At 44.8% G+C, this 25,974-nt stretch overlaps 1 protein-coding gene across 3 annotated transcripts in view; it reads right to left on the bottom strand.

Moving 5' to 3' along the window:
- The window catches only part of CTPS2 (CTP synthase 2), a 1,490,982-nt gene that overhangs the window by 566,355 nt on the left and 898,653 nt on the right, over positions 1-25,974 (bottom strand). For all 3 annotated transcript variants that reach the window (XM_069205035.1, XM_069205036.1, XM_069205034.1), the window contains one exon: positions 6,468-6,511. In XM_069205035.1, the coding sequence (XP_069061136.1) occupies positions 6,468-6,511 (44 nt within the window). The remainder of the gene's footprint in view (positions 1-6,467; positions 6,512-25,974) is intronic.

Below are 25,974 nucleotides of genomic sequence, written 5' to 3' on the forward strand. Positions count from 1 at the left end.
AGGAAATGCTGTATCTCGAGATAAGAATATTTTAGAAGATCAGGGATTTGTACTCCCCCCTCACATTGGTCCCAGGTCTTAACTTGATTACTGACTAAAAAGTCGGAGAAGCTGGTAAACCCAGACATTATCTATTGATTTAAATGAGCAGGAAGCAGGTTTAACCCCATTAGCCCTGACTGGGTCAGAGGCAATTTGGGATAAAACCCGACAACTAGATACTTTTCTCGAAATTGTAAAAGCCGAGCGTGTACTATGATAGGGCCTTTGTATCTAGTACGCTTGGGTTGCTGCAGAATTTTAAGAAAAGGGGCTTACTGGCAGACAATCTCGCCGTGCATAATATTGAGATAAAAACTAGTATTAGGAGATGAAGTGGCTTTAAAGACCCAATCCATAAATGCAGAATCATAATATTTCCTAAAATATGGCAGGTCCAATCCTCCATCTTCAACTGCAAGAGATAGAGGGCCTGATTACAACTTTGGAGGAGGTGTTAATCCGTCCCAAAAGTGACGGTAAAGTGACGGATATACCACCAGCCGTATTACGAGTCCATTATATCCTATGGAACTCGTAATACGGCTGGTGGTATATCTGTCACATTTGGGACGGATTAACACCTCCTCCAAAGTTGTAATCAGGCCCAGAGTCTCCAACTGAGCCCTTGGTTTTCTACTAGCCGAAACAAACTTGTGAAGTAGCACATCGAGCTCTTTGAAAAATGTTTGGTGGATTTTAATAATCATGCTAGAGAAGGTGAACAACAGAAGAGGAAGAATCATCATTTTAACAAAGGCTACCCGCCCAATAATTGATAGCGAAGATGTTTGTAATTTTTGTAATAGATGTAGCACTTTTTTGAACAATGGAACATAATTTAAGCCAAAAAGATCCAAAAAGTCGTGGGAGATATAGATGCCCAGATATCTTATAGGACGCCGCAACCAATACTGTGCCCGCATCTCTGATCGAAGAGCATTCTCAGTGGTATTAAACAATAGGGCTTCTGATTTAGAATGATTGATCCTATACCCTCCCAGCTCTGTAAAGGCCCTTATTTTGGTAAAGGCCCTGGCAATATTGGAGGAATCTGCTGCCAGATAGAGGATTATGTCATCAGCGAATAATTTTAACTTTGGTGCCTTGATGATAGGAGGGAGAATAGCAGCATCTTGGTGCAGGACTGCCGCTAAAGGTTCAATAAATAGTGTAAAGAGCACAGGAGAGAGTGGACATTCTTTCCGCGTACCTCGCTTGACTTGAAGAATACCTGCTATGCATGAATTAATAAGTATTTTTATTTGAGCTTTAGAATAGAGATTACGGAGTATCTGTATAAATTGGCTAGGAAACTTGAATTTTACTAAGATCTGAAAGAGCACCTCCCATTGGACTAGATCAAAGGCTTTCTCGGCATCCAACCTTATAAGAGCCACCAGTTTATCATTATGGGAATAATAGTCTATCGCCTGGATTAAGAAGTTATTGTTAGTGGCTAGCAGCCGGCCCGCGAGAAACCCGCACTGATCTTCATGGATTAGATCCTGCGCTACTGAAGCCAATCTTTGTGCCAGTATCTTGGCTGGAAGATTATAGTCAAAGTTGAATAAGCTAATCGGACGATATGAGTCCGGTTTCAGCGCTGACCTATCTTTTTTCAGGAAGCTAATCACCCTGGCTCTTGTGAAGGATGGAGGTATTTCCGCCCCCTGAAAAATACTATTAAAGAGAGCAGCAAGGCACTCCCCTGAGGCTTTTCCATTTGATGAGGCCATTATTGCTTCCTTTACCTCTACGGGTGAAATAGGAGATATAAGTAATTCTCTTGCAGAAGCATCTAAACTAGGCAACGTAACTGAATCCAGAAACTGCTCAACCTGCGGCACGCTAGTTGGGATAGAATAGGTTATGTTAGTGGGGACTCCAAAATAATTTTCTCCTGTTTTTTTCATGGTTGTATGCCCTTTAGGGGCTAACAATATGGGCACATGAACATGTTTCTTAGATATGATATTTTTAATATGGTGTTGTGAGCCTTATAGTCTAATGCCAAACGTTTATTTCTAATAAAGGTTTATATAATGATCATATATGTTTTAATAATCTCTCCTTATTACAATTATGACCATGATTTAGGCCAACTTCCTTATAACACTATGACTGTTTGAACACTCTGGATATGATTGGGTGACCCTTCTAGTTTATTTCTCCTCTGTAGCTGTCTTGTGTCTTTTTTTGGAGAATTGTGTTAACCAGCCCGCAACTCTGATGGTGGGGTGGTGAAAGTGGTATTCTACTGGAATTACCATGGCAGATTTAAATTAGGATGCTAAACAGCAACTTTTTTTTGCTGCAAATAGAGGAAGAAGGTAAATGGAAGAGCTTTAGTTATATGCAGAGCCACTGGAATTATATGACAGGAAAAAACAAAATTATGAGGCAGGGTTGACCAATTTATGTGGCATGAAAAGTCCAGTTATGAATTTACAATGCCAATAGCTCTACCTCAAGAAAATTCGAGACCTATTGCATCGGAAATGCTTGTTAAAATATGTCACTGTTTTACTATCTGGTTGTTTGGTAATGTACGTATAACTAGGGTGTGCACTGCTATACATTAACATAAGACAGCAGTTCAGTGGCAACAGGTTCTAATAAAGGCCCAAAACAGGCCTTTTCGTGGGTTATAGTGATGCAATCCAATCCAATGGTAAAACGCCTGCAGCAGGACCAATCCGTGCAGCTTTCCTCAGACCACCTCAACTAAATATAAAGTTTCCTCTGCTTGTAGCTAGTTGTGAATAGGCCTGAATTCACTTATGCCAAAGTAAACTAGCTTAATTTGGGTAAATTTGCGATACTGTTATGAGCAATTCTCACAGTTACACTATTATGCCATGTTGTATAATTATGCACTGTTCTCCTTAAAATTTACTGTGACTACACTGGAATAATGCGAACAATAGAAGGACTGTTGTTCGCAGTACCATGTTTTTTGGACGTGCTTTTATTGTGAAATGTATCCTCGCATCCAAAGTGAATACAAGGATACATTTCATCATAAAATACAGCACCAAACGCCAGTATCAGCATTTAATATATTTAACTGTAAATCTTTCAAAAATGTGTGTAACTGAGTAAAACCAAATTATGCAAAATTCACACAGCTGCAGTTGTGAGTAGGCACTTTGTCTTTGAAACACTATTACTTGCTTTTGGACGTTTGCATTCTTGTAACCTTTCATAAAGCGCTGCCCCACATTTCCACTCATCTTCTGGAAGATCAGAGTAGTAATTTCAGATAAGGATGCCCCATACCATCTTAGAATGAGACCAGACCGGACACCTCTCCCTGGCATCATAACATATTGCACCATTCTTCATTGTTTGCAACATGCCTCTACCATTCCAACATAGAGAACAAACATAGGGCCTAGAGGAACTACTCAAAAAGCCTGGTCTTCAGCTTCTTGCAGAATCAAAAGTAAGGAGATTCTTAAGTGTAGCAGCAGATTGTTCAACGATTTAGCAGCGATGTAGAAAACTTGCAAGCTGGATCTGGTTTTCTGTATGCATGGGATGTGTGCAAGTAGCAGTTCAGGTGTATGGAACACTTGTGAAAGCGGATGTGATTGATGACGTATGCTGGGCTGGTGATAAGTAGTGACTTGAAAGTGTGGGTGAGGAGTTTGAATTGTGCTCTTTTGTGAAGGTCGAGCCTAATGTGAGTGAGGCATGGGAGGTTGAGAGTGACTTTTGCTGCCCATTTCTGAAAGGCTGATGAACCCTAAGGCAAAACAGAGTCGTATGTTGCTTGTATTATGGTTCAGGGAGGACCTGGCCGGGTAGTTTGAGCTAGACTGTTCCCATTGGAGCAGGATCAAGACTGATTTGCATATGGCAGGATCAAACTGAGGTCCCATGGTGTGCAAAATAATGATGAACTGGCAAGGTCTTGAGTAATTACCAGTGGCTGAGCTTAATTCAAGCATTCCATCTATCACTTTTTGGTTTACTTTATTAGGTTATCTGATGAGTTTTTTGTTGATCCCGAATAGAGGGTGTTCCTGAAGTCCAGCTTCCTTGTGACCAGGGTGTGCGTGACAGCTTTGTGGGTGTGGATTGGGAGCACTTAAAAATCTTGCTCCGCGTCCTTAGGGTAGGGAAGCATGAGGCAGTGACAGCATTGGCTTGAGTGGCCATGTTGAGTTTGCTCTTGATGATGATCCTGAGGTTCTTGGTGTGGATGGTGGGGTGGCCATCAGTTCTAGCTCTGTTGCCCACCAAGTAGAATCCCAATGTATTGTGCTCTTCCTGAAGATCATGATTTTGGTCCTGTTGGCGTTCAGTTTTAGACAGTTGGCCTTCATCTAGTGGTTGATTTCAGTCATGCAGGCATTGAAATTGATCCGGATACTGAGTGTCTTGTCCTTGAGGGAGATAATGAGTTGTGTACTGTCAGTATAAGAGAAGACATTGATGTCATTAGAGCAGATGATGCTGGCTAGGGGGTCGGGCTTAGGGAGGATCCCTGTAGAACTCTGCAGATGAGATTGTGAGCGTCAAAGGTATATGGTGGAAGGCTGACTGACTAGGTCCATCCAATCAGGAAGGAGCAGATCCACTGGGTGTGTGTCCTTGGTCTCTGAATTTGTGTCAGTGTTGGATTAGGATGGGTAAGAGACAATTTCAAATGCTGCAGAAAGGTCCAGGGGAATGGGGGCTCCCATGTCTCCTCCATCCAGAGTCATGGGGAAGTCAACCGTGGCAGTAATGAGGGCAGTTTCTGTGCTGTGGTGTGGCCTGAAATCAAACTAAGTGCTGTTGAGGAGTTGGTGGTTCCTGAGGTATTCAGTGCGGTGTCTGTTGATGTTTTTCTTTATGACCCTGGCTGGAAATGGTAGCATAGAGATTGGTCTGTAGTTGGCTAGCATTGAATACTCCGAAGAGGGTTTCTTCAGCAATGGGAGGACAGTTGCCATGTTTCCAAACAGCTGGGAAAGCGCTGGAAGAGGTGGAGGCATTTAGAATAGGTATGTGCATGGCACTGATGGGATGCAGTCCGCAGGAGTAGGCGTGGTGGGGCTCAGGTCCAATGGGGCCCTCAAGTGGATAGACTTAATAGTGGTGGCGACTTCTTCTGGGGTGATGATGGTCATATGGTTATCATTGGTTCCTTAAATAAGATCAGAAGACATGTCATGAGATCTGTCAGGTTTGGTTGAAGTTGCTGTACATGGCAGTGATATTCTTGCTGAAGAATTAAGAGAGCCGATTGCAGAGGTCCTGTGAGGGGGTGGATGAGTTGGAGGTTCTGCTGGTAAGGGGAAAGCCTTCACAATGATCAAGATTTATTCGCTTTTTATTGGTACTGGCATCAATGTGGTCTGCCAGATCACGATTGGTGATCCGGATAATTTGGTGGTAGCATCCTAGGGCAGATTTGAACGTGCTCCTGTCTGCTTTGTCCTGGCTCATTCTCCATTTGCACTCCAGTTGTTTGCAGGGGTGTTCTATCAGTCTGAGTTCTTCCAAGTACCAACTGGCCTGTGGTATGGATTATGTTTTATAGCTGTGTTTGAAGTGGGCTAGGGAGTTAGCGCAGGAGGGGATATGATTGTTGAAATTCTTGATGACATTGGGGAGACTGTTGCTGTGTTTGGGTTGGTGGGTGTTGAGAGGGGTGTTCAAGTCCTTGTCAGTGATGCTGTTCCAGTTTTGGGAGCTCTTCTGGTGGTGGTGCAAGTGCTTTGGACCAGGATGGGGAAGTTGAACTTGATGAGGGTGTTGTCTGTGCGGGCCACTGGTGTGGGCTCGTTGACTCGGATGATGTAAAAGGTGGTAAAAATAGGGTCCAGGATTTGTACAGCGATATGAGTAGGCATCTTTATTCGTTGAGTGAAACCCAGGTTTCCATGGTCTTCGATGAGTGTTTCTAAGTTGGAGTCGGTGTAGTCTTCTAGGTGGAAACTGGGGTCTTTGAGTAGGATGTATTTGCTAGCATCAAGAGTGAGTGGTGCGACAAAGCCTATAAGCACAAAATCACATCCTCACCAGGATGTAGGCTAACTGATGAGCAGATAATTGTTGCTAGCACTACAGGTTGGTTGCAAACTGCAGCCTCCGACCATTCTTTTCACTGCCTCAACATGTCTATTGTTATCCCCAGTCAAATCAACTCTGACGTGTTGGCACCAACGGCTTCAGCGAAGTGCTATCCCAGGAGAGGGCTTTATTGCACTTGGATTCTGTGGAGACAGGCTACTAAGTAAATTAGGCTAAGTTACACTTTGCCAGTATTTAATTTTCATCTTCCTCAAGTGAAGTCTCAGACTGCTGAAATCTATCCCATTAACAGTCAATCATTTCACTAAGCAATGAATATTTGAATTGAGCTAGTTTAGACACAAATCCGTTGACAATAGATACAGGATTAGAGCCCTATACCCCTAAAGTTCACTTACCACAGGATTTGTTGTATTTGGTTCAAACTCTGTTGAATTTGCATCTATAATAAATAAAATAATAAAGTGCAATCAACAAATTACAGATGTTATATCACAATGTATTAGGCAAATATTTGGTACAGATTGCATCATTGGTAAATGCAGCCCAGATAAACTGAACAGCTTTATATGGGATGTACACTTCTTCAGAAAACAATATAGTGTCCCATTAATTATTCTTTCAACTTCCCCTTTATCAATACCAAATCTTTCAATTTCAACTGTTTCATAAAAATTCTCTTGCCTTCGTTGTACTATTTTGTGAACCGCCTTCAATTAAAGGTTGTCAAACAGGTAGTGACATCAGAGATTTATAGGAAGAACAAATGGTAGAGCCATTAATCGTCAAACAAGTAAACATTTGTATTTCTTCTACTTTCCTCTTTACATATCTTGTAATCCTGTCCGACCAATCTAATAGCCTTTGATTCCTGTACATCATGCTCATTCACTTCTTCACAACACATACCTAGTGATGCTGTCTTCGTACTCTCCTAGGTGTTAACCTATCATGATACTCACAGACCGTGAAATATAAACTTGGCAAAACTCTACTTCCAGTCCTACTAGTATCACCAGCCCTACTGCTACAACTACAAGGAGTGCAATTAGTACTAATATTTGCACTTCCACTTCGTTGTCTACTTTTTCCCTAAACCTGCAAGGAAAGGAGATGGTTCAGCTAACACTCCTTCAAGCATATGGTGGCAAAGTGTTCTACCAGACCCACTAGGGCACTTGCTGCTGTGGTCAACCTCCTCCCACTAGTGTCTAAGAACGTTCCCTGCAGAGCTTAAACCAAACAACCTTGCTTAATACCTGATATATATATTTCAAAAATATTACAGTTTGACCGAGGACCTCCATAACTAACATGATGCACCTTCCAAATCTTACCTGTAAGGGGTGATTCCGGATGTGAATTGTGTTGGCTTTGCACAGCTTGTTCTGCAACTCACTCAGAAAAGAGGCCACAGTAATAATTTGCTGTTTTTTGCAGAAAAGTGATACAAGCATTTGAGACTGCAAGTTGTTCTTATTGTGAGAATTCCTTGATCCTCTTTGATAAGGATGACAAACTTTGACATCTGACTGACACCACACCCATAGGCTGTCCCTTTCTAGTAAAGGTACCTTATCAATGTCCACCTTACAGCATCCACAAATTAGTACAGGCTGCTACTCCCCTGAAAAGATGATGGTAATTAATCTTCACCCCCTGGGTCTAAACTGGAATGGCATGGGTAGCAAAAGAACGATGGATATAGGCCCAGATCTCTGTTCTGGGGGTGAACATTTGACATTGTTCAGCATTCCGTGCATCGCTTGTTCTTTTTGCATTTGCTGCCTCGAGTGGGAAGGGTATGCCCAGACGTGGGTCCCTTGCTCCCCATGCCACTGGAATCAAGCTAGCCTGGCTGATGAAGGGTGATACCCTGAAACCGGTCCTAGGATGCTTGTTTTCAGTCCAGGAAGGACCTGGCTTGGCAGTTTGGGCTGGACTGATCCCATGGGGAACAGGGTCAAGACTGATTCGCATATGGCTGGGTCTAAACTGGAATGGCATGGGTAGCAAAAAAACAATGGATTTAGGCCCAGATCTCTGTACTGAGGGTGAATGTTTGACATTTTTCAGCATTCCCTCCATCACTTGTTCTTTTTGCATTTTCTGCCCCGAGTGGTAAGGGTATGCCCAGATGTGGGTCCCTTGCTCCCCATGACACTGGAATTAAGCTAGCCTGGCTGATGAAGGGGGATACCCTGAAACCGGGCCTAGGATGCTTGTTTTCAGTCCACTGAGGACCTGGCTTGGCAGTTTGGGCTGGACTGTTCCCAGGGGGAACAGGGTCAAGACTGATTTGCATATGGCTGGGTCTAAACTGGAAAGGCATGGGTAGCAAAAAAACGATGGATTTAGGCCCAGATCTCTGTACTGGGGTGAATGTTTGACATTGTTCAGCATTCCGACCATCACTTCTTCTTTGTGCATTTACTACCTGGCCTTATCAAGGGCCAAATACAGCCTTGTAATAAGGAAAGATTGCCCACTTTGATAATTAACTAAGTAACTAGTCTATACTTTCAAACTGCTGGCACCTTTTGCCCAGGCACATGAATCCTCTGCCCCCATGCAACAACTCTATGAGCACTTGATGCAGTACTTCAAAGCACAAATGTAGTCTATTCAGCACTATGTATATTACCTGGCAAGCATGCATCTATCATTTTTTCTGATGCCTAGAGTTACATTATCCGAAGTTACAAAGGTCCTAAGGTTCTTAATGACCCTGCAACTAAGGGGTCCATCAGTGGTCAAGACAGACCTCCTGATCCATTTATTAGTATGTAGCCATGGTGTTTCCCAGCTCTGAGACAAAGGCCCCACTTGGCAGCAAGTTTGAGACGGCAATACCCTGTATGGAGGGTGCTCACATCATGGTCTTGTGTGAGAACTGTATTAGCATGCATACAGTACACCAGCGACTCTCAAATAAACATCGTCATTGGATAACTCTTAAATATTTGTGCATCCACCTCACTATCAAAGTCTATGGTTCCTTCCATAAGTTCCACTTGTCTCAGCTGCTAAAGTGCCATGCTCTGAGATATATTCACAGTAGCTTCTATGCACATTACTACAGGAATCTGGAATAGAGAGCTTCTAAGCAGGTATAGCTCACCTAACCAAGGACACATAACAGCATATAAATTCATCATCATTCTGACCTTATGACCCGCTCATCTACACAATGGGTAAGGAGGCCTCTAGTTAGACAGACAGATAGCTCAGTTAGTTAAAGCTTGCCTCTGACATCTGTTGTAACCTGTAGGTCACAGGACTGATTTGACTAATGTCATATTAGATACTATTAACGCCTGTTATTTACCGTGCTTACAAGTAGTAGAAGTGTAGTATGAAGTTCTTTATTACTGTTGTCTTCATCTTGCTCACTAAGGCAAGGTGCACCTTCCCTGCTGTCCCTAGTGGAAACTCAGTAGTGCCCTTAATCTTTTTTTATGGTCAGGGGGTAGTCAGTAGGGAGGTGACAACGAACCGTTTGTTGGTTTATGCGTTGTGTACGATGCCGGGAAGCTTTCATGTACCTAGCTCAGGCATCGGTCTTGTGTACAGGTCAATTCCAGTCTGGAGTGCTACTGTTCATTTTCCCATACTTCATACGGTGGGGTTGCAGCCGTATAATGGGTGACCCCAGAAAATCACCTACTTACAGCCTACAAAGGAAAGGAAAGGATCTCTGGTCCTCTGACTCCTCTTCATTTCTTGGGCCATGTACATCTTGTAGGTGGAAACTCTGATCGGGGTCCTCCAGTAGGCAGACCATTTTTCTCCTACCCACAATGCTGCGGCTGCAGGACAAGGTTTTCGGGACTGTCAAAGAAGCAGGTCACTGTCAAAGTCCACAATCTCCTGGTCTCAAGAAGAATAGCCTCACAGAATCTTTCAGAGCACTTATACCAGCTGACTTTACTCAACCAATAAGCTCCCAGCAACACAGTTATTCACTGCAGACTCGACTCAAGAATACCTAGTTACTTCACAGATACATTTCTAAGGTATCTTCACAGGCTCACTAAAATGGTTGCCCCACAGGCTTGCAGAAGTGGAGCAACTATTGCAAACTCAAAAAATGAAAGGGGAAGTGCCTACAAATATCTACCTTTGCTTAGGAATAGTCTGCCACAAATTCAAACACATTGTAGGTACGTGTGAGCTTCAGATCTAAAACTAGCATGCTAATGACAGATGAAACCCTAAAAAACTCTCCCATCTTGAATCAAATGAGGTTGCTAACTGCCTTCTAATCTAGCTTTGCCATAATCATGACACTGCAAGCCACAATTACAGCTATCGTGGAGGAATTGCAAGTGATCAGAGATCAGGGTCATAAGTGAGATTAGCCTTGAGCTACAGAACTGTTGTAGCGTTTTTGAAATATGCAAAATATGCATATGTTGTGCGAAAATGGTTTTTGATAATTAGTGTACTAAATGATGCATAGTGTCGTAACTGATAAACTACTAATATAGAACCTGAAATGAGTTACCATGGTCACTTAGAAGTGTGAATAATGCCATGAATAGTTGTGCCACATTTTCGCATAACATGCCATTATTTTTAAAAATGGATGTAGTTTGTAATGCTTTATTTAACGTCACCCGTTCATTCTTTTTCTCTAATCAGTGTGCTGTTGCAAAGTCATCTCTCCTTTTTGTTCCATAGAGCCTCAAGTGAATGACATCAATACATTAGCGTTGTGCAACATTGTTTAGAAAATGTTTTTTGTGAATTAAGCTTCCATGACGCACCCAAAGTGTCATTTTCAAGGACTTCAGCTGGAAGTTCAGCTGAAGACTGGTTAGTGCTAGATCTATAAGCCAGTGTTTAAGAAATGTTTCATATGTATTATACATCTCTGGGTGCAGTTGCTGAGGAAGGAAATGGAAGATTTATCTTTCCATAAGAAATGGGTTAGTGCCAAATAACTGCATAGTTCTTAATTATTATGTTGCTGTTTCTGATTTGCCAAAGGAACTCTAACCAAGATCAAACCATGCTGAGTTTGCAGAATGTATTAATAGCTTGCAGGATTTGTCTGTAAAACCTTTGGGATTCTGTCTTTTGTGGGATTCTTTTACTATTTTCCTTGTAGGCGACTTATCATGCTCTCAGTGCTCTTATGAGTTGATACTTAAAACTTTTGCCTAAATTTGGTCTAACTAGGGATTGTATAGTTTTATGATTTTTGCACTAATCTGTACTTCTGTAAATGGACTTTTGTGTATTCCTCTCTGTTTCGCATTTTGACTATTCTGTAAAAATATACTTTTTGCTCTATTCTGATCCATAACTCAGTTCTTCATACTTTAATATTTTTGTCTGTTAAACTCTGCTAAATTTTGTTTTCTTGATGAGGAATGTAGTTTCTAACTGCTATATTAGTTTAAGTAAATATTGGGGTGATCAAATGTTGGGGCTCAGAAGATTACTGGGGTTCAGCTCCAACAAAATTGGTAGCAGGGGATAGTTAGCATTAGAGTACTGCCTCTTTATGGGGTCCCCAAAGGATGTTTGAAGAATTTTTGGTCGTACATAGCCAGATTGAGGGAGAAAGGAGTTGTGGAGCTTCACCAATTTCCATATGCTGGATCCTCCTGCTGGATGACAAGCTGAATTACCGTGCAGTCCTGAATGATCAGGGAGAATATTTATGAATAGGGAAAACTTGAACGCATGAGTGTGTGTGTTCTTTGATGAAGGATTTTTGTTTTGGTGGTGAGCTGTTTGTTTATGTTATGATGATTGTTTCTTCAATTGGTGGGCTGATTACTGTTTCAATGTTGTATTATTCATACCTGTGAACCAATTTGATATTGTTTTGTTTACAGGAGAAAATTAAGTTGGTTGCCAGATTTCGTCAAAAATCCATGACCTTGAAATAGTGTTACCTTTTCTGTATTGTGGTGTGTATAGTGAAGCACTGCTTACACATTGATAGGGACCTATATTTAACAAATCTTTCCCTTTTCCAGGCTTGAAAGATTAATTTGAGTTACTGTGCTTGCACGTGGTATAGTACATTAACTCGGAAGGTAGAGTTCTGCAGGTCAGAAGTTTGCCTAGAAAAGACTATGGGGGTCATTCCAATGTTGGCGGGCGGCGGAGGCCGGCCGCCAGGATTCCCCCCTCCGAAATACCGCGCCGCGGTCAAAAGACCGCGGTGGGTATTACAAGTTTTCCCCTGGGCTGGCGGGCGGTTGCTGAAAAACCGCCCGCCAGCCCAGGGGAACACGACCTTCCCACGAGGATGCCGGCTTGTAATCGAGCTGGCGGAGTGGGAAGGTGCGACGGGTGCAGTGGCACCCGTCACGTATTTCAGTGTCTGCAAGGCAGACACTGAAATACTTTGCGGGGCCCTCTTACGGGGGCCCCTGCCGTGCCCATGCCATTGGCATGGGCACAGCAGGGGCCCCCAGGGGCCCCGCGACCACCCCTACCGCCATCCTGTTCATGGCGGCTTTCCCGCCATGAACAGGATGGCGGTAGGGGGGGTCGGAATCCTCATGGCTGCGGAGCGCGCTCCGCAGCCATGGAGGATTCACACGAGCAGCGGAAAGTCAGCGGGAGACCGCTGACTTTCCGCTTCTGACCGCGGCTGAACCGCCGCGGTCAGAATGCTCGTTGGAGCACCGCCAACCTATTGGCGGTGCTCCCGTGGTCGGTGGCCCTGGCGGCCACCGGCCGCCAGGGTCAGAATGACCCTCTATATGAGCTGCTTGGGATTCAACCTTGTTTGATGGTACTGTTTTATTTGATTGCTTGAAATCGAGTTTTTACTAAATTCTCTCTTGGGAAACTGATTTATTTTCCTTTCTAGGATAAACAGACAAAGACTATTAATTTCTAAAGTTTCATTGTGGTTCTGTAATTGTTTCCCTGTTCACTGAGAAATTGTGCTGTGATTGGCTGCTAAGTCAGGGAGCCACACTGACATTGGTGAAACGTCACTATTGCTATGCTCTGATTGTTTTTAGACTGTATAGCTGTGCTGTGATAGGTTCACTTTGACAGAACCGTGCTTAGATCAGTTGTTGTTTGCTAAGTTTGTTTTTAGCATTGTTTTGATTTTTTGGGTTGATTTGCGCTTATGTAAGCATAAACATGGGTGGAGTATTTAGAAAATTTAAAACTAAGAAAAAGGATGAGCTTACATAAGTTCAGAAAATGCGAAAGGAAGGCACACCAGTCAGCATTTGAAATGATGGATGAGCCTGCATATTATGCATGTGTTTGGATTCCCAAATGGAACAAATATACAGCACATGATGAAACAATTGCAACTTCCTATGGAGGGTGCCTTTAATTTTGAGAAACTAGAATTTATGAGCAAGGCCATGTACAAGATGAGTCCGATGCCTAAAACTATGCAGTTCGAAGCACTCAATAAATGGGATTGCACAGACAGAAATGAGAGACAGATGAAGAATAGATCTATTGAGAAGTCCTTCAGGAGAAGGTTAAATGCTAAACTACACAGTGAAGAGAAGGCATGGCGAATGAACAAAATGGAAAGGGTTAAAACATTTCCAGCTATAATTACAGAAACACAAAAGTTCAATCCAGGGCAAACCAGACAAATCGAACGAGAAGAAAGATGATGGAGAATCAGATGATAATGATGACAAATTATTTACTTAGTTGTTGATTTCAAGATCTCATCTGTACACAGACAGACAAGCAGAAACGACTCAAACTACTGTTGGGGTTGGTGGAGTTTCCCTTAAGAGACGTATACTGAAGGGATCTAATACATGCTCCTTGGACGAGGGTGGAAATGTTTGCTCTTACGCATAACTTTCCAAAGTTGAGAAAAGACCCAGCAAAGTGCTACGGTGAGGTTAAATTAACACGTTTCCCCAGTGCTGTGGACAGACTTGACTTCGTTATTTTTGTTCCAGGAGATGGAGTGTAAGGTGGCTGTACGGTGGCCAACATAGAAACCACATAGACAAGGTTCTAACAATCCACCACCAACAGACACGGCTGATTGAGCACTGGAAGAAAATAATTCCAAAAAGGAATATAAATTGGGAAAAGATTTTGAGGCCTACACAGGAGCCTGAAAAGTCATTTGATTCCTATTATAAGAGGGTAATGCAAATATTCAAAAGGTATCACGGAGTCGAAAATCCAGAGACATAGGTCAGGCCCCTTTACACAAATCCCAACACTAGAATTAAAGTAAATGGGATCCTATCTAGAGAATTCCCTACCCACAGCTGTACAAGATCAGGTTGCCCCCTGTCGCTGATGCTAATTCCCTTGAAAATAAAGGTCTTGGGTGAATGGATTATGACTGATGCACAAGTGTGGGGCTGGTGGTGGGTAAAACCTGGTGGAAAGAATATTGTTATATGCTCATGACAGCCTGTTATTTTTACCAGAACCAGAAATCTCCCTGGATGACTCAAAATCTTTTTTATATGATAAGGCAAATACTACAGCCTCAGCATAAACTGTAAAAATCCCTGATTTTCCAAATGGGCACTTGAAAACTTAAGGACACCCTTCCCTTACCAATAAAGTACAAGTTACTTACCTTCGGTAACGAAATATCTGGTAGAGACATATTCTAGTTGCAGATTCCTTGCCTTTGAATTTTCCCAGACGTCAGACTGGATTCAGGGAATGTTTATTCAAGCAGTACCTGTGCGTGCCGTCAGGTGGCGTTGGTCGACTTCGCTGGCGTCGTTGGTGTCGTGCTCGCTGCGATGATGTTGCGGTGGTGTATAGGTGCCACCCCAGCGCACTGACGTCAGTTTCTTTTCACGACTTTCCACGCCAGTAGCGCAGAGCCATGAAGAACACTGAGAGTGGTGCGCCAAAACTAGGGCCCTCAAGGGAAAGTTCCTGTCCCTAGAAATCAGTTCGCAGTGCGGGAAGGATGGGCGGCTCGGTAAGGAATCTGCAAGTAGAATATGCATCTACCAGATATAACTTGTACATCTAATAGAGACTTCTAGTTGCAGATTCCTTACCTTTGAATAGATACCCAAGCAACACCATCCCCGGTGGCGGGCCTACAAACTAAGATCACACCAAAAAGTCCTGCAGGACCGAACGGGCGAAGTAGCCGTCCCTTCAGACCTGATTGTCCAGGCAGTAGTGCTTAGTAAAAGTGTGCAGAGATGCCCACGTTGCTGCCTGACAAATACCAGGACTGGAACGGCCCGTGCTAGCGCTGTGGTAGCAGCAGTAGCGCTGGTGGAGTGAGCTCTCAAACCTTCAGGGGGTTGCTTTTTTTGCCAGAGTGTAGCACACTTTGATCCATAAGAGTACCCACCTTGAAATGGTCCTCTTCTGCACCGCCTTCCCATTCTTTGCACCCACATCTCCCACAAAGAGTTGATCGTCCACCCAAAGCCTTTGGTACGATCAAGATAAAACGCCAACGCTCTTTTTGGGTCCAGACGGTGGAGTCTCTCCTCTTCATGAGAGGGATGTGGGGGTGCATAAAAGGTAGGCAAGGTGATGGACTGTCCGACATGGAAGGGTGTCACTACTTTGGGTAGAAAAGAAGCCCTCGTGCGAAGCACCACTTTGTCAGGGTGTATGGCAAGAAAAGGTGGCTTAGATGACAGAGCCTGGAGTTCATTAACTTTGCGGGCAGAAGTAAAGGCAACTAGAAAGACAGTCTTTATAGTTAAGAGCCTTAGAGGACAGTTGTGAAGCGGTTCAAACAGGGTACACATAAGGTAAGTTAAGACCAGGTTGAGATCCCATTGGGGCATGATGAATGGGATAGGAGGAAAAAGATGTGTGAGGCCTTTAAGAAACCTCCCAACTATGGGAGATTTAAATAAAGAAGGCTAAATAGCAGAGAGATATCCCTTAAAAGTGCCCAAGGTGGAACCCTGCCGGGCAAGGGAGAGAATAAAGAGAAGGACCCGAGAGAGAGGAGCAGACAGAGGATCAACAGAATTGTTGATGCACCATGCCACAAATTTCTTCCAACCACAGGCGTATACAGTTTTGGTTGAGGGACGCCTGGCTGCCAAGATAACGTCACAGACTTTGGGTGGCAAGTCGAAAGACGTAAACTGTCGTCGCTCAATCTCCACGTAAGAAGTCGCAGAGTTGACAGGTTCGGGTGGAGAACCTTCCCCTGCTGCTGCGACAGAAGATCCTTGCGAAGAGGCAGTCTGGACAGAGGAGCTATGGCCATGTTCAAGAGCTCGGAATACCAGACTCTCCGTGCCCAATCCGGAGCCACCAGTATTACTTGGGCCCGGTCTTGCCTGATCTTCTTCAGAACTCTGGGCAGAAGTGGTATTGGCGGGAAGGTGTACATGAGGCCTGAGTTCAACTTGCGACAAAAAGCATCGCCGAGCGATTGCCGGCTTGGAAACTCCAACGCGCAAAACAGCTGACATTGTGCTTTCTCTACGGAGGCGAACAAGTCTAACCAAGGTTCTGCCCACTGCAGGAAGAGACTTTGCGCCACCTCCGGATTAAGACGTCATTCGTGGGCGACCATGCATGGTCGGCTGAGTTAGTCTGCTCTGGCATTTAAGGAGCCTGCCAGGTGTTGAACCACCAGTGAAATGCTCTGATGTTCCAGCCAAGTCCAGAGACGAAGGGCCTCTTGACAAAGAGTCCACGACCCCACTCCGCCTTGTTTGTTGCAATACCACATGGCGGTGGTGTTGTCTGTGAACACCTGCACTGCTTTCCCCTTGTGGGAGGGAAGAAATTCTTTAAATGCTAGTCAAATCGCTCGGAGCTCCAGAAGGTTGATATGGAGACTGGTTTCCACCAGAGACCAGATACCTCTGATCTCTGCCTCTCCCATGTGGCCACCCCATCCCATAAGTGACACATCTGTCAGGATCATAAGATATGGATGGGGAAGGTAGAGGGATCTGCCCTTGACCCAATCCTTATTCGTTAACCACCACTGCAGGTCTTTCGCAGTCCCTTCCGAGATCTGTAACTTGTCGGAGAGATTCCCCTGATGCTGCGCCTACTGGAACTTCAGATCCCACTGCAGAGCCTGCATATGCCATCTGGCATTTTGAACCAACAGGATGCAGGAGGCCATAAGGCCCACCAGCCTCAGAGTCATTCTCATCGAAATCCAGGATAGAGGCTGAAACATCGGTATCATAGCCTGAATATCCTGGACTCGCTTTTTGGGAGGACAAGCTCGAAAAGGCCCAGCAGAACGGGAATGTGGAAGTATGCGTCTTCCAAGTCCAACGCTACCATCCAGTCTCCGGGATCCAGGGCAGATAGGACCTGAGCCAATGTTAACATTTTGAACTTCTCCTTTTTTAGGAAGAGATTGAGGGACCGAAGATCTAATATAGGTCAAAGACCTTTGTCCTTTTTCGGAACCAGAAAGTAGCGGGAATAGCAACCACGACCTACTTCTGGCAATGGAACCCTCTCTATAACTCCTTTGGCCAAAAGAGCTTGGACTTCCTCGCGGAGAAGCGCCATATGATCCTCCGATATCTGACTGTATGAAGGTGGCCTGGCTGGAGGAGATGTCTGGGAGGGGATGGAGTAGCCCCTTCAGACAATTTGGAGTACCCACCTGTCCGAGGTAATGGCTTGCCAATGGGGCAGGTGATGGCCACCTACTGGCTCCTGATGTACCTGCGGACCAGGAAGGCCTGGAGGCTAAGGAGTGGGTGGGGGTGGACTGGGCAACCCGCTGGCTCCCTGATCCCTGGGAACGTGGGATCCTGCGTCTGCGGCCGCACAGGGGCTGTACAGCATGCGCAGGTCTGTGGCCAAGTGGAAAAGGATGCGTTTGAGTGCCCTTGCCATAGCCACGAAAGGGGCGAAAGGTGGACTGCTGGGGTCTAGGTGCAAGGCCAAGGGACCGGGCTGTGGCTCGGGAATCCTTAAAGCGCCTTGTCTCCGAAGAGACATGTGCCATCAATGGGCATGTCTATTAAGGATTGCTGGACATTCCCCGAAAAGCCAGACGTTCTCAGCCAGGCGTTGCAACTCAATGTCACCATTGATGCAACCGATCTGCCCAGAGAGTCAGTCGTATCGAGTCCACAACGAATCATGAACTTAGCTGCATCCCTCCCATCTGTTACGGCTTGGGACAGGACAGCCCAGGCCTCCTCCGGAACTGCAGGCAGCACTTGCGCAACCGTATCCCAGAGAGTATGGGAATAGCAGCCCAAAAGGCATGTGGTGTTTACGGACCGAGAATGCGCCAGATGAAGAGGAAGCCTGGATGACAAGGCTCTTAAGCGTGGGGTGTTGGGTCAGGAATTTTGAGTCTGACGGCACAGGCCGATGGTGGCGGGCAATCGTCCTATTCACATGAGCCCCTGTGCTGGGTCTGGACCAAGTACCCAAAAGGACGTCCGTCAGTGCTTCATTGAAGGGTAAAAGAGGCTCAGAAGAGGAAGTCCCCGGATGAAGCACGTAAGTTAGGATGTTAGGCCTATCCTCCACAGAAGGAAGCTCGAGGTCGAAGACCTCAGCCGCCCTTCTCACCACCATAGAGTAAGAAGCACCCACCTCCGTAGCCACGCTAGGAGGAGAGAGCACACTACTGTCAGGGGAGGTGTCTAGTCCACTGCCATCACCCAAATCCTGCACCCAGTCCATATGGGGGTCAAGGTGGCATTCTAAAGGGTGCAGCAACCCCTCCATACTCTCCCCATATCCATACCCCCAAGAATAAGGGTCTGGATCAACCCTGGGCCCAGGAGAGCCCATAGAGAATGGAATTGGCGTCGAGCAACATTGTTCCGGCTCCAGGTCGTAGGGTATGAGTATGGGATCGACGTCGATTGTGGGCCCAACCGACGGGTGCGTCAACGTCAGACCCGACACCGGGGAAGGTAGTCGTGGCACGACTGCCGTCGGGACAGATTCGCGATTGGATCTGGTGGGGCCCTCCGGAGCCAGGGCTGAAGCCGACAGCTTTGAAACCGAAAGGGACCCCAACCGACTCACCTGTGCCCAAAGGCTCCGAAGGTGGGTCGGACTGCCCAAAAATGAGGCGCATGGCCTTGTAAAACTCTTTGAGTTGGGCGGGGGTGGCTCCGGCTCCCAGGAAGTTGGGGAACCACGGAGCCGTCCCAGAAGAAGGCTCCGTAGACGGAGGCCCCAGAACGTCGACGCTCTTCCCGCGTCGTATCATCCAATCGACGGGGTGAAGTGGAAGAACACTTGGCTTTCTTCGACTTCTTTTTGTGACCTGAATGTCCGATGACTTGGAGGACAAAAAGTGGTGGTGGCTCTGCAGCCGATCTCGAAACCTTCCTATCAAACGGGACCGTGAGCGCCGCGGAGTCGAGTGTCAGGCCTCCATGAGCTTTAGGGACTGCTCCCTCAAAAGCCTTCGGGTTCATGGCCCGACACTCAGAGCATGACTTCAGGTTGTGATCGCGCTCCAAACACCATAAGCACACGAGGTGCGGATCTGTCACCGACATAGTTCGGTGACAGAAGTCGCAGGGCTTGAATCTGGTCTTGCCGGACATCCCTCGACGCATCCACAAACTCGTCAAAAATACGACAAAAATGTCGAAGTAGTCAAAAAATGACTGAGGTAGCTCTTCTCCAGATCTGCGAGTAGGCTGGCGCGGAGAGTAATGAACTGACATCAGCGCGCGGGGGTGGCACCCATATACGACCGCAACATCATCACAGCGAGCACAACGCCAGCAGAGTCAACCGACGCCACCTGACGGCACGCAGAGTTACTGCTAGAAGAAAAATTCTACGGCTCCAGTCTGACGCCTGGGGAAATTCAAAGGTAAGGAATCTGCAACTAGAAGTCTCCATCAGATAATGTAATCACAACAATTCAAGTACCTGGGAATATGGATCTCCAGAGATGACCACACACATTAAACTGATTATCTGGCCTCGTTACTGGCCAGGCTAAATATGGACATTCAACACTTGGGCACCCTATTACTCTCCATAATGAGGAGGGCAGCAATGTTCAAAGCGATTGATCTGCCTTGCTTTACACATATATTGCAGAACAACCGCTATGCCATCCCTGACGTCTTCTTCCAGGGTGAATGGGCTCATACAATCCTTGTAATGGCAAAGACCCACCAAGGATCGCTCGGACCACTCTCCAGAGATTGGTGTTTTAAGGAGGCATAGCACTGCCAGACGTACATTAATATTATGCGGCCATCCACGTTCAAATAGCTAACGAAATAGGAAACGCTTCAATGAATGATCCGGCCTATAGACTGGAACTGGAGAAATTAGGAAAAAGGAGATACCTGCATGCTTTGTATGGAGAGAAATTAGCAAAAGGTACCTCAGTGGTGACAGTAACAGCTGTAAACACCTGGAAGAAGCTGAAGAGAAACACGGCCTAGGACAAAAGGTGGCATAGGACATGGCTGCGAGTCAAGTGTTTTTAATATATATAAAACTATATTATGCACTTCAGGCAAAGAACACTGGGAGAGAAAACCATGGAGGACTCCCCACTAGAAAAGAGACTGCTAGATGGGCACATGACTAAAAAAGCTACATCCCTCACGTAATGAGGAACGTGACTGGTAACCTGGAACAACTGAAGGCTTGATGGCAGAAAGAAATTATGAATTAGAGGATGAGGACTGGACAGAGGCACAGCGATTCTCAAGGGTGGTGGCATAAAGGTCAGCTTCGAGACCTCAATGCGTGTGCAATCAAATCTCGAAGGGTACTTGGCATCAGTTGGATGGGCATAACGTAGACTGTGTTAAATGGGTGGGGGTGGGGATGAGGAAGGAAGGGAACCTGTATCACTGCTGCATTTGCTTTTATATTGTTGGTCTGTATTTGAGAACTTCCTTCAGCTAAAAATAAATAAACAAATATTTAAAAAAAAAAAAGAAAATCCAGAGAAAGATGTTGAAAGACCTTGAAAGAAGGTTTTGTTTCTGCTTTTGAGAATGGGCTAAAATCAGAAATAGCAATCACATTCAGCAAAGTGAATTGTGTTTGTGGACAAAGGGCATTGATGAATCTTGAAATTGGCTAAAAACAGTATTGATTATCTTGAAAACAAACAGCAAAAGCTGAAGAGGAAGCTGACTTGCTCAGACAAAGCAATTTTAAAGGGGTTGAGTGCGTTTAAATACGAATTCTGTGAGAAACAAGATGATTAGAACAAAAGGGATGAATGAAGCAGTGCTTGGAGAAAAAGTGAATGGTTTGGTTGGGAATATCGAAATGTTGAAAAGGACTACCGCTTGTCATTTATGTGGACGGATCAGGCATTGGAAGAAGAAATGTAGACAGAATTCAGACAGTGTACAGAATGGTATACAGCAATTCGTGCAGAGCAATAATGCAACGTCAAATATGCAGAACATGGGACAGAACATAGAGTCAGAAAACGTTTCGAACGGCAGTACCTTCAGCTCCATGAATGCAGCCAAACATGAGAAATAAAATGGCATCCAAGTCACCAAAAGAATGCAATAATCATCACTGATGAGATGGCAGGCACCTGTTTCGAATGACGATGCCTGAATGGGAGGAGGACTGCTTACTTGTAGCCGTCCTAGAGGTAGACCAAAGACGGCTATATATTGACAGAGAAGTCAATGGCCATTCTGTTTAATTTTTGAATGATAAGTGGGCTACTCGTTCTACAGTTCATTCTGTGGAAGCTGAAACCCACCACCTCTGGAATAGAAGTTCAAATTGTAGGGATCAACAAAGTTTAAGCAGATGTGCCAGTCAAAATACGACAGTTGCGGAATAAACAATAGTTTACTCTATGTGATTCAAGACCAATGAATCTGCTTAGAAGGGATCATCTTTGCAAAACATATTCTGTTATTTATTGCATACCTGATGGTGCTACAGTAGAAACACACAATGAGGATTCACTATTTACTCTTAGTGCAGAGGACGCCAGAATTGAGATATGCCCAGGTCTGACATAAGAAGGCCTCCCTCCAGATTTAAGACTCACTGTCAGAGAAGAGGTATGGGATATTTAAGGTAAGGAAATTAGGTTGATTAAAGTGTCATAATCTGTCAAAATAAAATTGAGATGCAATATTTCCCAGGACTAGATAGTACTTATTAACTAAAGGGGCTGAGGAGGCACTGAAGACAGTGATCAAGAAAACAGTTGCACAGGGAATCCTTCAAGAGGTCCTTGTTAGTCAAATCAATTCTCCTGTACTGGGAATTAAGAAACCAAGGCCCAGATGTAGGAAATTCCTGCATTGCGAGTCGCAATTTGCGAGTCGCAATGCAGGATGCAGGATGGTGTCCCTGACACCACCTGCGAGTCGCAAGGGGGTCGCAAAGGCCCACCTCATTAATATTATTGAGGTGGGTCGCAATTTGCAACCCCCTTGCGAGTCGCAGCACTCACAAGGATGGTGGCTTGCTGGAGACAGCAGACCACCATGTCTGTGACTGCTTTTAAATAAAGTAGTTTTTTTTTTTTTTGGTAATGCAGCCCGTTTTCCTTAAAGGAAAACGAGATGCATTACAAACGAAAAAATGAAACGTGTCAGTTTCATTTTTTCAGAGCAGGCAGTGGTCCATAGGACCACTGCCTGCTCTGAAAAAATTATTTCAAGGCCATTCACAAAGGGGAAGGGGTCCCATGGAGACCCCTTCCCTTTTGCGAATGGGTTACCACCAGTGTGACCCTGGTGGTAACTGCGATTGCTTTGCGACCACGTTCGGGGTCTCAAAGCAATCTTACATCGCGCTGCGACTCACAAATAGGAAGGGGAACACCCCTTCCTATTAGTGACTCGCAGTCCCATTTTGCGAGTCGGTAACCAGGTTACCGAGTCGCAAAATGGGAATGGGAATGGGCATCGCGATGTGGGTTTTGCGCCTCTCAAACAGCGATTTTCGCTGTTTGCGACGCGTAAAAGCCTTGCTACATCTGGCCCCATATGAAGTTAGTTGAAAAATGTAACACTGATGAGAATTTTACTCAAAGACTGAATAAAAGACAAAACACAGTGATGGTTATTTTTTTGATGAACTTGTTTAGACTTTGATTTTAAATTTTTTTGATTAACAAGAACTGAGTTTGGAGAAAAAAAAAAGAAAAAAGAAAGAAGAGTTTTTGAGAATTCATCTTGATATTTTTTCCTGCTTTTGGACTCTAACATGAAGAAGGGAAACAGCACTTGATGTAAAAGTTTATGGATGACATTATTATGTTTACTATTAGTGATAATAGTTGGCCTGTTGATGTACTAACTGACTCCTGTGGGAAATGTTTTAAAACATCTAGCTAGTGATGCTGCAATTAGAAATAATCATAAACTTTTAGGACAGGAAACACCAGCACTTCATTATAAATTTTAGAGATAAAGGCCCTCATTATGAACCTGGCACTCTTCTGACAGCCAGTGCCACGGTGCCAGTTTTACCGCCACCAGGTTGCCGTTGAAGACTGCCACATTATGAGTGGGGCGGGTTGGCCTCTCCCAACCAGCCACATCCTCACTCATACCGCCAGGTCGGTTGGACCCGCATGGCCGTAGAGGAGCATCTTCGGCCTGGCAGTCCAATAAAGACTGCCAGCGGTATTTTGAGCCGGATTTTCACCGGGGTTTCCGCGGCAGTAGCACCGCCATGAAAACCCTGGCGCAAAAGCTACTTGTGACAGGGAAGTTCTTACCTGTCACTGGCAGACGCCTCCACCACCCACCCCAGCAAGCACAATACCCCTCCTCCTCTCCTACAGCGCCCCTCAACCCCTCCCCACATACATGCACACACACACAGACACCCACACGCACTCTGCATACACTCATTCACCAACATTGACATACACGCATTCACTCACATGCATCCATACGTGCATTCACTTCAACACTCATAAACGCATTCACTTCAGCACTCATGCACGCATTCACTTCAGCACTCAAACTCGCATTCACTTCAGCATTCATACACGGTTTCACTTCAGCACTCATACACCCATTCACTTCAGCGCTCATACTCGCATTCACTTCAGCACTCATACATGCATTCACTTCAGCTCTCATACAAGCATTCACTTCAGCACTCATACTAGCATTCATTCAGCACTTATGCACGCATTCACTTCAGCACTCAAACTTGCATTCACTTCAGCACTCATACACGGTTTCACTTCAGCACTCATACACCCATTCACTTCAGCGCTCATACTCGCATTCACTTCAGCACTCATACTAGCATTCATTCAGCACTCATACATGCATTCACTTCAGCATTCATACACGCATTCACTTTAGGACTTATACTCGCATACATGCAGACACACACTCATAAACACATGCATACAAACCTTCATACACACACGCTTACACACATAACATCTCACACCCTAACACCCCCCTGCCCTGTTGGATGCCCGACTTTCCTTGTCCAGCGAGGAGGTCATTCGACAGGGATTGGGCGCTTACACCACCGGCAGCGCCCCACCATCAGGACACCGTCAGGCAGTAGTACAGCTCGTAATACGGCTGGTGTAGTCCTTCTGGTGGGGTAGGGCCGGTGGTGGGACCGCCCATGTGCCTCCGCCCGCCAACACAACTACTGCTGGATTTCCACCCAAAATGTGGTGGAAATCCAGCAGTACTCATAATATGGTGGGCGGAAGACCGCCAGCACTGGCGGTCTTCTGGCAACCACAGCTTTGGCGGTCTTTCAAAAAGACCGTCAAAGTCAAAATGAGGGCCTAAGTCTATACAAGAATGATCAAGAAGTATGTTGAGGTAATGAAAGTGGAAATTATTTCATGTGTACTTTCCTTTCTAAGTCAGCTGGGGAAGGAGCAAAGTATGAGCAACTGGAGATTGCTTACTCACTCTTCAGCTATATGTTTATGTTATCTATATTATGAGGAGTATTTTTCTCCATTTCAGACTGGTTTAATGAGACAGTTGGGAATTTACTAATTAGTGAAAAAGATAAAGAGATAAAATATGGTATATTTGAAAGAGGTGGTTTTAATCAGAAATAAAACTGATATGAATACTGCTTATTCATGTTTATTAAGTAAAGAAGAGTGCGGTTTTATTATGGATTATAAAGAGAGAGGTACAAAAGTGGTAAGAACTTCAAAAGAACATAAGACTGTTTTGTAAGAGATCAGGAAAAAGGAAGGTTTTTGAGTTTACACCCAAGACTGAAAATGATGCAAGAAAGGAAAGGTGAAATGTGTATGTGCATGGTAAGGCTTAATTCTATGGAAGGAGGTAAGGCAGATTTTGTTGGTGAAAGTGCATGTGATACAATGTATGAAGTTGGTAGGAAGCTTCTAACTGGGAGACAATCTATAATGAGGTGAATCTATTATGTTTGTGGGAAGACTGATTTTTTTAACTTGCCAAGGAATTAGCAGGATTCGTTTTTTCCTAGAATTTATCATGTGGAAGAATGAATGAGGAACATAATGGATATAGAGATGTTTTGAGCAAGTGGTTTTGGGCATGTTGGGGGCTATTGTCCCTCCGCTGGGAATAGCTGAGAATGATGTAGAGACTAAACATTTGTCTAGAACTGTGGGTAGACACTGCATCGATACAGCGTGGTCTTTTAGTCTGGTGAATGTAGAGATGTTGGCAATTACAGTAATGGTAATCTAGAACTGTCTCGCCTTTAAAAAATGTTTGGCAAATGAGAGCGGAGTCTATAAGGTAATTAGGGAAAGAAATTGTTGTACTTATGTCACTGATTATAATGGAGTGAATGACTCATACATTTCTAATGTAACTAATTTGACACATGAAATCAGGTCATTAGAAGAGCAAGGTGTGTGTCTGGGAAACTGTAGGGTTCTGGATAAAGAAGATAAGGGGTGGTTTTGGGAAAGTAGGTAAGTGGCTAAGTAGTACTGGTAGTGGAGCGCTGCAAGCTGTTTTAACCCCTTGGCATCCAAGGACGTTACCGTTACGTCCTAGGCTGCGGTGC

The sequence above is a fragment of the Pleurodeles waltl genome, chromosome 8, assembly GCF_031143425.1.
Source record: "Pleurodeles waltl isolate 20211129_DDA chromosome 8, aPleWal1.hap1.20221129, whole genome shotgun sequence".
In the NCBI taxonomy this organism is placed as follows: domain Eukaryota; kingdom Metazoa; phylum Chordata; class Amphibia; order Caudata; family Salamandridae; genus Pleurodeles; species Pleurodeles waltl.